The sequence below is a fragment of the Oncorhynchus masou genome, unplaced genomic scaffold, assembly GCF_036934945.1.
Source record: "Oncorhynchus masou masou isolate Uvic2021 unplaced genomic scaffold, UVic_Omas_1.1 unplaced_scaffold_877, whole genome shotgun sequence".
NCBI lineage: Eukaryota > Metazoa > Chordata > Actinopteri > Salmoniformes > Salmonidae > Oncorhynchus > Oncorhynchus masou.
In genome coordinates this window covers 135,851-148,617 of record NW_027015233.1, presented here as the reverse complement: position 1 = coordinate 148,617, position 12,767 = coordinate 135,851, and the positions used below count along the sequence as shown (strand labels likewise).

At 49.5% G+C, this 12,767-nt stretch overlaps 1 protein-coding gene across 1 annotated transcript in view; it reads left to right on the top strand.

The window, feature by feature from the left end:
• The window catches only part of LOC135537959 (tuberin-like), a gene marked incomplete at its 3' end in the record, with an annotated part of 74,613 nt that extends 63,449 nt beyond the window's left edge, over positions 1–11,164 (top strand). The window contains 7 exon segments of the mRNA XM_064963969.1: positions 23–101; positions 6,119–6,205; positions 7,905–8,091; positions 8,812–8,951; positions 9,354–9,432; positions 10,829–10,920; positions 11,066–11,164. Of these exon segments, the coding sequence (XP_064820041.1) occupies positions 23–101; positions 6,119–6,205; positions 7,905–8,091; positions 8,812–8,951; positions 9,354–9,432; positions 10,829–10,920; positions 11,066–11,164 (763 nt within the window).
• Positions 11,165–12,767: the final 1,603 nt, after the last annotated feature.

The following is a 12,767-nucleotide window of genomic DNA, read 5'->3' as shown; positions in this document are numbered from 1 at the left end:
TCTCTCTCCCTCTGTCCTGTAGTTTTGTGTTCCTTCAGCTCTACCACTCTCCCTTCTTTGGCAACGAGGCCAACAAGCCTCTCCTGCTGCCCAAGTCTCAGGTGAGTGTGTGTGTGAGTGTGTGTCTCTCTCCTCCAACTCTCTCTCTCCCCCCTAGCTGATCAACAGTGTGTGTGTCTCTCTCTCCCCTAGCTGATCGACAATGTTTCTCTCTCTCCACTAGCTGATCGACAGGGTCTCTCTCTCGCTCCCCTAGCTGATCGTCAGTGTCTCTCTCTCTCTCTCTCTCTCTCTCTCTCCCCTAGCTGATCGACAGGGTCTCTCTCTCTCCCCTAGCTGATCGACAGTGTCTCTCTCTCTCCCCTAGCTGATCGACAGGGTCTCTCTCTCTCTCTCCCCTAGCTGATCGACAGTGTCTCTCTCTCTCCCCCTAGCTGATCGACAGTGTCTCTCTCTCTCCCCTAGCTGATCGACAGTGTCTCTCTCTCTCCCCTAGCTGATCGACAGTGTCTCTCTCTCTCTCCCCTAGCTGATTGACAGTCTCTCTCTCTCTCCCCTAGCTGATCGACAGTCTCTCTCTCTCTCTCTCTCCCCTAGCTGATCGACAGTGTCTCTCTCTCTCTCTCTCCCCTAGCTGATCGACAGTCTCTCTCTCTCTCTCTCTCTCCCCTAGCTGATCGACAGTCTCTCTCTCTCTCTCTCTCACCCCTAGCTGATCGACAGTCGCTCTCTCTCTCTCTCTCTCCCTAGCTGATCGACAGTCGCTCTCTCTCTCTCTCTCTCCCTAGCTGATCGACAGTCTCTCTCTCTCTCTCTCCCCTAGCTGATCGACAGTCTCTCTCTCTCTCTCTCCCCCTAGCTGATCGACAGGGTCTCTCTCTCTCGCTCTCCCCTAGCTGATCGACAGGGTCTCTCTCTCTCTCTCTCTCCCCTAGCTGATCGACAGTGTCTCTCTCCCCTAGCTGATCGACAGTGTCTCTCTCTCTCCCCCGAGCTGATCGACAGTGTCTCTCTCTCTCCCCCCTAGCTGATCGACAGTGTCTCTCTCTCTCCCCTAGCTGATCGACAGGGTCTCTCTCTCTCTCCCCCCTAGCTGATCGACAGGGTCTCTCTCTCTCCCCGAGCTGATCGACAGTGTCTCTCTCTCTCTCTCTCTCCCCTAGCTGATCGACAGTGTCTCTCTCTCTCTCTCCCCTAGCTGATCGACAGGGTCTCTCTCTCTCTCTCCCCTAGCTGATCGACAGGGTCTCTCTCTCTCTCTCCCCTAGCTGATCGACAGGGTCTCTCTCTCTCTCTCCCCTAGCTGATCGACAGTGTCTCTCTCTCTCTCTCTCTCTCCCCTAGCTGATCGACAGTGTCTCTCTCTCTCTCTCTCTCTCTCTCTCTCCCCTAGCTGATCGACAGTGTCTCTCTCTCTCTCTCTCTCTCTCTCTCCCCTAGCTGATCGACAGTGTCTCTCTCTCTCTCTCCCCTAGCTGATCGACAGTGTCTCTCTCTCTCTCTCCCCTAGCTGATCGACAGTGTCTCTCTCTCTCCCGAGCTGACCGACAGGGTCTCTCTCTCTCTCTCCCCTAGCTGACCGACAGGGTCTCTCTCTCCCCCTAGCTGACCGACAGGGTCTCTCTCTCCCCTAGCTGATCGACAGGGTCTCTCTCTCCCCTAGCTGATCGACAGGGTCTCTCTCTCTCTCCCCTAGCTGATCGACAGTGTCTCTCTCTCTCTCTCTCCCCCCTAGCTGATCGACAGTGTCTCTCTCTCTCTCTCTCTCTCTCTCTCCCCCCCTAGCTGATCGACAGTGTCTCTCTCTCTCTCTCTCTCTCTCTCTCCCCTAGCTGATCGACAGTGTCTCTCTCTCTCTCTCCCCTAGCTGATCGACAGTGTCTCTCTCTCTCTCTCCCCTAGCTGATCGACAGTGTCTCTCTCTCTCTCTCCCCGAGCTGACCGACAGGGTCTCTCTCTCTCTCTCCCCTAGCTGACCGACAGGGTCTCTCTCTCCCCTAGCTGACCGACAGGGTCTCTCTCTCCCCTAGCTGATCGACAGGGTCTCTCTCTCTCTCTCCCCTAGCTGACCGACAGGGTCTCTCTCTCTCCCCTAGCTGATCGACAGGGTCTCTCTCTCTCTCCCCTAGCTGATCGACAGGGTCTCTCTCTCTCTCTCTCTCTCTCTCCCGAGCTGATCGACAGGGTCTCTCTCTCCCCGAGCTGATCGACAGGGTCTCTCTCTCCCCTAGCTGATCGACAGGGTCTCTCTCTCTCTCTCCCCTAGCTGATCGACAGGGTCTCTCTCTCTCCCCTAGCTGATCGACAGTGTCTCTCTCTCCCCTAGCTGATCGACAGGGTCTCAATTCAATTCAATTCAAGGGGCTTTATTGGCATGGGAAACATGTGTTAACATTGCCAAAGCAAGTAAGGTATATAATATATAAAGTGAAATAAACAATAAAAATTAACAGTAGACATCACACATACAGAAGTTTCAAAACAATAAAGACATTACAAATGTCATATTATATATATATACAGTGTTTTTACAATGTGCAAATGGTAAAGGACACAAGATAAAATAAATAAGCATAGATATGTGTTGTATTTACAATGGTGCGTGTTCTTCACTGGTTGCCCTTTTCTCGTGGCAACAGGTCACAAATCTTGCTGCTCTGATGGCACACTGTGGAATTTCACCCAGTAGATATGGGAGTTTTTCAAAATTGGATTTGTTTTCGAATTCTTTGTGGATCTGTGTAATCTGAGGGAAATATGTCTCTCTAATACGGTCATACATTGGGCAGGAGGTTAGGAAGTGCAGCTCAGTTTCCACCTCATTTTGTGGGCAGTGAGCACATAGCCTGTCTTCTCTTGAGAGCCATGTCTGCCTACGGCGGCCTTTCTCAATAGCAAGGCTATGCTCGCTGAGTCTGTACATAGTCAAAGATTTCCTTAATTTTGGGTCAGTCACAGTGGTCAGGTATTCTGCCGCTGTGTACTCTCTGTGCAGGGCCAAATAGCATTCTAGTTTGCTCTGTTTTTTTGTTAATTCTTTCCAATGTGTCAAGTAATTATCTTTTTGTTTTCTCATGATTTGGTTGGGTCTAATTGTGCTGCTGTCATGGGGCTCTGTAGGGTGTGTTTGTGAACAGAGCCCCAGGACCAGCTTGCTTAGGGACTCTTCTCCAGGTTCATCTCTCTGTAGGTGATGGCTTTGTTGTGGAAGGTTTGGGAATCGCTTCCTTTTAGGTGGTTATAGAATTTAACTGCTCTTTTCTGGATTTTGATAATTAGTGGGTATCGGCCTAATTCTGCTCTGCATGCATTATTTGGTGTTCTACGTTGTACACTGAGGATATTTTTGCAGAATTCTGCGTGCAGAGTCTCAATTTGGTGTTTGTCCCATTTTGTGAAGTCTTGGTTGGTGAGCGGACCCCAGACCTCACAACCATAAAGGGCAATGGGCTCTATGACTGATTCAAGTATTTTTAGCCAAATCCTAACTGGTATGTTGAAATTTATGTTCCTTTTGATGGCATAGAATGCCCTTCTTGCCTTGTCTCTCAGATCGTTCACAGCTTTGTGGAAGTTACCTGTGGCGCTGATGTTTAGGCCAAGGTATGTATAGTTTTTTGTGTGCTCTAGGGCAACAGTGTCTAGATGGAATTTGTATTTGTGGTCCTGGTGACTGGACCTTTTTTGGAACACCATTATTTTGGTCTTACTGAGATTTACTGTCAGGGCCCAGGTCTGACAGAATCTGTGCATAAGATCTAGGTGCTGCTGTAGGCCCTCCTTGGTTGGTGACAGAAGTACCAGATCATCAGCAAACAGTAGACATTTGACTTCAGATTCTAGTAGGGTGAGGCCGGGTGCTGCAGACTTTTCTAGTGCCCGCGCCAGTTCGTTGATATATATGTTGAAGAGGGTGGGGCTTAAGCTGCATCCCTGTCTAACCCCACGACCCTGTGTGAAGAAATGTGTGTGTTTTTTGCCAATTTTAACCGCACACTTGTTGTTTGTGTACATGGATTTTATGATGTCGTATGTTTTACCCCCAACACCACTTTCCATCAGTTTGTATAGCAGACCCTCATGCCAAATTGAGTCTAAGGCTTTTTTGAAATCAACAAAGCATGAGAAGACTTTGCCTTTGTTTTGGTTTGTTTGGTTGTCAATTAAGGTGTGCAGGGTGAATACATGGTCTGTTGTACGGTAATTTGGTAAAAAGCCAATTTGACATTTGCTCAGTACATTGTTTTCATTGAGGAAGTGTACGAGTCTGCTGTTAATGATAATGCAGAGGATTTTCCCAAGGTTACTGTTGACGCATATTCCACGGTAGTTATTGGGGTCAAATTTGTCTCCATTTTTGTGGATTGGGGTGATCAGTCCTTGGTTCCAAATATTGGGGAAGATGCCAGAGCTAAGGATGATGTTAAAGAGTTTTAGTATAGCCAATTGGAATTTGTTGTCTGTATATTTGATCATTTCATTGAGCATACCATCAACACCACAGGCCTTTTTGGGTTGGGGGGTTTTTATTTTGTCCTGTAACTCATTCAATGTTATTGGAGAATCCAGTGGGTTCTGGTAGTCTTTAATAGTTGATTCTAAGATCTGTATTTGATCATGTATATGTTTTTGCTCTTTATTCTTTGTTATAGAGCCAAAAAGATTGGAGAAGTGGTTTACCCATACATCTCCATTTTGGATAGATAATTCTTCGTGTTGTTGTTTGTTTAGTGTTTTCCAATTTTCCCAGAAGTGGTTAGAGTCTATGGATTCTTCAATTACATTGAGCTGATTTCTGACATGCTGTTCCTTCTTTTTCCGTAGTGTATTTCTGTATTGTTTTAGTGATTCACCATAGTGAAGGCGTAGACTCAGGTTTTCCGTGTCTCTATGTTTTTGGTTGGACAGGTTTCTCAATTTGTTTCTTAGAATTTTGCATTCTTCATCAAACCATTTGTCATTGTTGTTAATTTTCTTCGGTTTTCTATTTGAGATTTTTAGATTTGATAGGGAAGCTGAGAGGTCAAATATACTTTTAAGATTTTCTACTGCCAAGTTTACACCTTCACTATTACAGTGGAACGTTTTACCCAGGAAATTGTCTAAAAGGGATTGAATTTGTTGTTGCCTAATTGTTTTTTGGTAGGTTTCCAAACTGCATTCCTTCCATCTATAGCATTTCTTAATGTTACTCAGTTCCTTTGGCTTTGATGCCTCATGATTGAGTATTGCTCTGTTTAGGTAGACTGTGATTTTGCTGTGGTCTGATAGGGGTGTCAGTGGGCTGACTGTGAACGCTCTGAGAGACTCTGGGTTGAGGTCAGTGATAAAGTAGTCTACAGTACTACTGCCAAGAGATGAGCTATAGGTGTACCTACCATAGGAGTCCCCTCGAAGCCTACCATTGACTATGTACAAACCCAGCGTGCGACAGAGCTGCAGGAGTTGTGACCCGTTTTTGTTGGTTATGTTGTCATAGTTGTGCCTAGGGGGGCATACGGGGGAGGGAATGCTGTCACCTCCAGGCAGGTGTTTGTCCCCCTGTGTGCTGAGGGTGTCAGGTTCTTGTCCGGTTCTGGCATTTAGGTCACCACAGACTAGTACATGTCCCTGGGCCTCTCTCTCTCTCTCCACTAGCTGATCGACAGGGTCTCTCTCTCCCCTAGCTGATCGACAGGGTCTCTCTCTCTCTCTCCCCTAGCTGATCGACAGGGTCTCTCTCTCTCTCCCCTAGCTGATCGACAGTGTCTCTCTCTCTCTCTCTCTCCCCTAGCTGATCGACAGTGTCTCTCTCTCTCTCCCCTAGCTGATCGACAGTGTCTCTCTCTCTCTCTCTCTCCCCTAGCTGATCGACAGTGTCTCTCTCTCTCTCTCTCCCCCTAGCTGATCGACAGTGTCTCTCTCTCTCTCTCCCCTAGCTGATCGACAGTGTCTCTCTCTCTCTCTCCCCTAGCTGATCGACAGTGTCTCTCTCTCTCTCTCCCCTAGCTGATCGACAGTGTCTCTCTCTCTCCCCTAGCTGATCGACAGTCTCTCTCTCTCTCCCCTAGCTGATCGACAGTCTCTCTCTCTCTCTCCTAGCTGATCGTCAGTGTCTCTCTCTCTCTCTCTCCCCTAGCTGATCGACAGGGCGGTGAAGGTTCTGGACCAGATGCCTCCGTATGATACCCATAAGATTGGAGTGGTGTTTGTCGGAGCTGGACAGGTGAGACAGGTGTCTGGGAAGGGATCCTACCAGATGAATCTACCTCCCCAGAGTCAGATGAACTTGTGGACACCATCTGTATGGTGTCTGTGTGCAGGATGAAGGGAGGTTCTGTGAGCCGATGCTAACTAGTGTTTCAAGCAGACACTGCTTCGTTGTAACAGTCTCCCAGTATCCCTTAAAGCCTGGGGGACGGGCTGCTTTGATGAGGTCATCAGGAGGGGCCACAGGGGCTTGCTGGTCTACATACCCACGTCCGTACCACACATGCAGTCACAGCCGGCTCGAGCCGCCTGGGGGCCCCCTCGCCATCTCGCGAGCAAAACAAGTCAGCGGGACCCCTCTTGACAGCAGAGAGAGAGGAGGAGGGGGGGGTGCATTTTTTGAGTAAAATTTCCTCCAATCCATATATTGCCACGGGTGGAGAGAGATGTTTGTAATTTTATGATCAATTTCCTGCAATTCTACACACTTTGCCTCGGGGCTTGGAGAAGATCAATGGGGGCCAATCGTTCTGGAATTCAACCATGATTATTACAGGCTTGAGTAGCCGGCCTCTAGACTAACTACAGGTGTGGGTAGCCGGACGCTAGACTAACTACAGGTTTGGGTAGCCGGACGCTAGACTAACTACAGGTTTGGGTAGCCGGACGCTAGACTAACTACAGGTTTGGGTAGCTGGACGCTAGACTAACTACAGGTTTGGGTAGCCGGCCTCTAGACTAACTACAGGTTTGGGTAGCTGACATTTGGCTAACAAGGGAAACACTGCAGATGCACAAACACATGTAGAAATTCCACCTTGTGTTTTCTGCTGTTTATTTGGGGGGAGGTTGGTACATCATGTAATGTCCCCTCCCGTCCACACATGACCACAAGGACTCTATAAACCCTGTGTGGACCGGAGACCACATTTAGATTCAACAGGAAGGTACAAATGAGTCTGAAACACTTGTAGAGGTAGTATGGGTTGACAACCAAAACAACCTTTAATGAACGGACTCCTTCCTCTCTCCCTCCACCTTTCCCTCCCCCCCTCCCCCTTTCCCTCTCTCCTTCCTGCTCTCTCCCTCTCTCCTTCCTGCTCCCTCCCTCCCCCTCTCCCTCTCTGCTTCCTGCTCTCTCCCCTTTCCCTCTCTCCTTCCTGCTCCCTCCCTCTCCCTCTCTCCTTCCTGCTCCCTCCCTCCCCCTCTCCCTCTCTGCTTCCTGCTCTCTCCCCCTTTCCCTCTCTCCTTCCTGCTCCCTCCCTCTCCCTCTCTCCTTCCTCTCCCTCTCTCCTTCCTGCTCACTCCCTCTCCTTCCTCTCCCTCTCTCCTTCCTGCTCCCTCCCTCCCCCTCTCCCTCTCTGCTTCCTGCTCTCTCCCCTTTCCCTCTCTCCTTCCTGCTCTCTCCCTTTCTCCTTCCTTTCCCTCTCTCCTTCCGGCTCCCTCCCTCTCCCTCTCTCCTTCCGGCTCCCTCCCTCTCCCTCTCTCCTTCCTGCTCCCTCCCTCTCCCTCTCTCCTTCCTCTCCCTCTCTCCTTCCGGCTCCCTCCCTCTCCCTCTCTCCTTCCTGCTCCCTCCCTCCCCCTCTCCCTCTCTGCTTCCTGCTCTCTCCCCCTTTCCCTCTCTCTCTCCCCCTTTCCCTCTCTCCCTCCTGCTCCCTCCCTCTCTCCTTCCGGCTCCCTCCCTCTCCCTCTCTCCTTCCTGCTCCCTACCCCAGGTATTCAACGAGGTATCCATCCTGTCTAATGAGTATGGTTCTAACCGCTACGCTGGCTTCCTGACCGGCCTGGGGAAGCTGATCCACCTGAAGGACTGTGATCCAGACCAGATCTTCCTGGGGGGTCTCGACCAGTATGGAGATGACGGGGAGTTTACCTACTGCTGGCACGATGACATCATGCAGGGTGACTGTATTTCTACTTCCAGGTGTTACTCTGTACCCCAGGGTTCAGGGTTAAAGCTGATGCCCAACAGAGGGGTCGGTCTGTCTGTACCCCCACTAACCCCCCTCTCCTCCTCTCCTCAGCCATCTTCCACATAGCCACCCTGATGCCCAACAGAGGGGTCGGTCTGTCTGTACCCCACTAACCCCCTCTCCTCCTCTCCTCAGCCATCTTCCACATAGCCACCCTGATGCCCAACAGAGGGGTCGGTCTGTCTGTACCCCCACTAACCCCCCTCTCCTCCTCTCCTCAGCCATCTTCCACATAGCCACCCGGATGCCCAACAGAGGGGTCGGTCTGTCTGTACCCCCACTAACCCCCCTCTCCTCCTCTCCTCAGCCATCTTCCACATAGCCACCCTGATGCCCAACAGAGGGGGCGGTCTGTCTGTACCCCCACTAACCCCCTCTCCTCCTCTCCTCAGCCATCTTCCACATAGCCACCCTGATGCCCAACAGAGGGGGCGGTCTGTCTGTACCCCCACTAACCCCCTCTCCTCCTCTCCTCAGCCATCTTCCACATAGCCACCCTGATGCCCAACAGAGGGGGCGGTCTGTCTGTACCCCCACTAACCCCCCTCTCCTCCTCTCCTCAGCCATCTTCCACATAGCCACCCTGATGCCCAACAGAGGGGGCGGTCTGTCTGTACCCCCACTAACCCCCCTCTCCTCCTCTCCTCAGCCATCTTCCACATAGCCACCCTGATGCCCAACAGAGACAGTGATAAGGGCTGCTGTAACAAGAAGAGACACATTGGAAACGACTTTGTTATGGTGGTTTACAACGACTCAGGAGAGGAATACAAACTGGGGACCATCAAGGTACGCTCTCTCTCTCACTCACTCACTCACTCACTCACTCACTCACTCACTCACTCACTCACAGGCAGACAAACACCCACTTTTGTTCTTTGTGTTCATTTTGATTAAATAATGATAACTCTTATATATTCTTCTCTTTCTCTCTCCTCCCTCCCCCTCGTCTCTATCCTCCCTCTCTCCCCCTCATCTCTCTCCTCCCTCCCCTTCGTCTCTATCCTCCCTCTCTCTCTCCTCCCTATCCCTCTCTCCTCCCTCCCCCTCATCTCTCTCCTCCCTATCCCTCTCTCCTCCCTCCCCCTCGTCTCTATTCTCCCTCTCCCCCTCATCTCTCTCCTCCCTATCCCTCTCTCCTCTCTCCCCCTCCTCTCTCTCCTCCCTCCCTCCCTCTCGTCTGTGTCCCAGGGTCAGTTTAACTTTGTTGAGGTGATCATTAAGCCTCTGGACTACGGAAGTAACCTGGTCACCCTGCAGTGCAAGAAAGGTGAGAGGAAGGGAAGGAGAGAGGGGATGAATAACAAGGACTAATATAGAGATGGACAATGAAGCAAGGAGCCAAGGGGGATGTTTTAAATTATAATTAAGTCTTTGTTGAAGTGAAATGGACTGATTTTTATTTTTTCCTTATCTTTCCCCATATCTCCCTCCGTCTCCTCCCTCTTCCTCACCTCTTTCCGTCTCCTCCCTCTTCCTCACCTCTTTCCTTCTCCCTCCCTCTACTTCCTCACCTCTTTCCTCCTCCCTCCCTCTACTTCCTCACCTCTTTCCTCCTCCCTCCCTCTACTTCCTCACCTCTTTCCTCCTCCCTCCCTCTACTTCCTCACCTCTTTCCTTCTCCCTCCCTCTACTTCCTCACCTCTTTCCTCCTCCCTCCCTCTACTTCCTCACCTCTTTCCTCCTCCCTCCCTCTACTTCCTCACCTCTTTCCTCCTCTCTCCCTCTACTTCCTCACCTCTTTCCTTCTCCCTATCTACTTCCTCACCTCTTTCCTCCTCCCTCCCTCTACTTCCTCACCTCTTTCCTTCTCCCTCCCTCTACTTCCTCACCTCTTTCCTTCTCCCTATCTACTTCCTCACCTCTTTCCTCCTCCCTCCCTCTACTTCCTCACCTCTTTCCTTCTCCCTCCCTCTACTTCCTCACCTCTTTCCTTCTCCCTCCCTCTACTTCCTCACCTCTTTCCTTCTCCCTCCCTCTACTTCCTCACCTCTTTCCTTCTCCCTCCTCTACTTCCTCACCTCTTTTCTCCTGCCTCCTCTACTTCCTCACCTCTTTCCTTCTCCCTCCCTCTACTTCCTCACCTCTTTCCTTCTCCCTCTCTCTACTTCCTCACCTCTTCCTCCTCCCTCCCTCTACTTCCTCACCTCTTTCCTCCTCCCTCCCTCTACTTCCTCACCTCTTTCCTCCTCTCTCCCTCTACTTCCTCACCTCTTTCCTTCTCCCTATCTACTTCCTCACCTCTTTCCTCCTCCCTCCCTCTACTTCCTCACCTCTTTCCTTCTCCCTCCCTCTACTTCCTCACCTCTTTCCTCCTCCCTCCCTCTACTTCCTCACCTCTTTCCTCCTCCCTCCCTCTACTTCCTCACCTCTTTCCTCCTCTCTCCCTCTACTTCCTCACCTCTTTTCTCCTGCCTCCCTCTACTTCCTCACCTCTTTCCTTCTCCCTCTCTCTACTTCCTCACCTCTTTTCTCCTGCCTCCCTCTACTTCCTCACCTCTTTCCTTCTCCCTCCCTCTACTTCCTCACCTCTTTCCTTCTCCCTCTCTCTACTTCCTCACCTCTTTCCTCCTCCCTCCCTCTACTTCCTCACCTCTTTCCTCCTCCCTCCCTCTACTTCCGCACCTCTTTCCTTCTCCCTCTCTCTCTCTGTCTCCATCCATCAGATCTGGAGGGTCTAGTTGACACCAGTGTAGTGAAGATCGTCTCAGACCAAAACCTTCCATTGCTGGTACGACAGATGGCCCTACACGCTAACGTGAGTTACACACACACACACACACACACACAGTCCTAACTCATTTCTCCACCTGGACATTTAATTACAGTTCATGTTTGCTGTTGATAACTGCATGCTGATTCAGCACATCATGACTGTCTGTATGTCTCCCTGTGTGTTTCAGATGGCATCTCTGGTCCACCAGTACAGAGCAAACCCTTCTGATGCCTACGCCTCCAAGTGGCTGGCCAGACTACGACACATCAAGAGACTCAGGACAAGGGTGAGCACACACACACACGCACGCAAACACACACACACACACACACACACACACACACACACACACACACACAGTCAGTGGAGAAACCTTTCTTTTGTATCTCGGTGAGAGTTAGAGCACCTCGGAGAACAAACCTCCGTTGTGGACTGAACAGTCAACATCAAACCTGGGAATGTATTAAACACGTGTTTACAGTACCTGGTGATTACTGTAATTAGGAGACACGTGTTTACAGTACCTGGTGATTACTGTAATTAGGAGACACGTGTTTACAGTACCTGGTGATTACTGTGATTAGGAGACACGTGTTTACAGTACCTGGTGATTACTGTAATTAGGAAACACGTGTTTACAGTACCTGGTGATTACTGTGATTAGGAGACACGTGTTTACAGTACCTGGTGATTACTGTGATTAGGAGACACGTGTTTACAGTACCTGGTGATTACTGTAATTAGGAGACACGTGTTTACAGTACCTGGTGATTACTGTAATTAGGAGACACGTGTTTACAGTACCTGGTGATTACTGTAATTAGGAGACACGTGTTTACAGTACCTGGTGATTACTGTAATTAGGAGACACGTGTTTACAGTACCTGGTGATTACTGTAATTAGGAGACACGTGTTTACAGTACCTGGTGATTACTGTGATTAGGAGACACGTGTTTACAGTACCTGGTGATTACTGATTACACGTAAGTACCTGGTGATTACTGTGATTAGTGTTTACAGTACCTGGTGATTACTGTGATTAGGAGACACGTTTACAGTACCTGGTGATTACTGTGATTAGGAAACACGTGTACCCTGGTGATTACTGTGATTAGGAGACACGTGTTTACAGTACCTGGTGATTACTGTGATTAGGAGACACGTGTTTGATTACAGTACCTGGTGATTACTGTAATTAGGAGACAGTACCTGGTGATTTGTAATTAGGAGACAGTACAGTACCTGGTGATTACTGTAATTAGGAAACATGTGTTTACAGTACCTGGTGATTACGTTAGGAAACACGTTTTACAGTACCTGGTGATTACTGTGATTAGGAGACACGTGTTTACAGTACCTGGTGATTACTGTGATTAGGAGACACGTGTTTACAGTACCTGGTGATTACTGTAATTAGGAGACATGTGTTTACAGTACCTGGTGATTACTGTAATTAGGAGACACGTGTTTACAGTACCTGGTGATTACTGTAATTAGGAAACATGTGTTTACAGTACCTGGTGATTACTGTAATTAGGAAACACGTGTTTACAGTACCTGGTGATTACTGTAATTAGGAAACACGTGTTTACAGTACCTGGTGATTACTGTAATTAGGAGACACGTGTTTACAGTACCTGGTGATTACTGTGATTAGGAAACACGTGTTTACAGTACCTGGTGATTACTGTAATTAGGAGACACGTGTTTACAGTACCTGGTGATTACTGTAATTAGGAGACACGTGTTTACAGTACCTGGTGATTACTGTGATTAGGAGACACGTGTTTACAGTACCTGGTGATTACTGTGATTAGGAAACATGTGTTTACAGTACCTGGTGATTACTGTAATTAGGAAACACGTGTTTACAGTACCTGGTGATTAC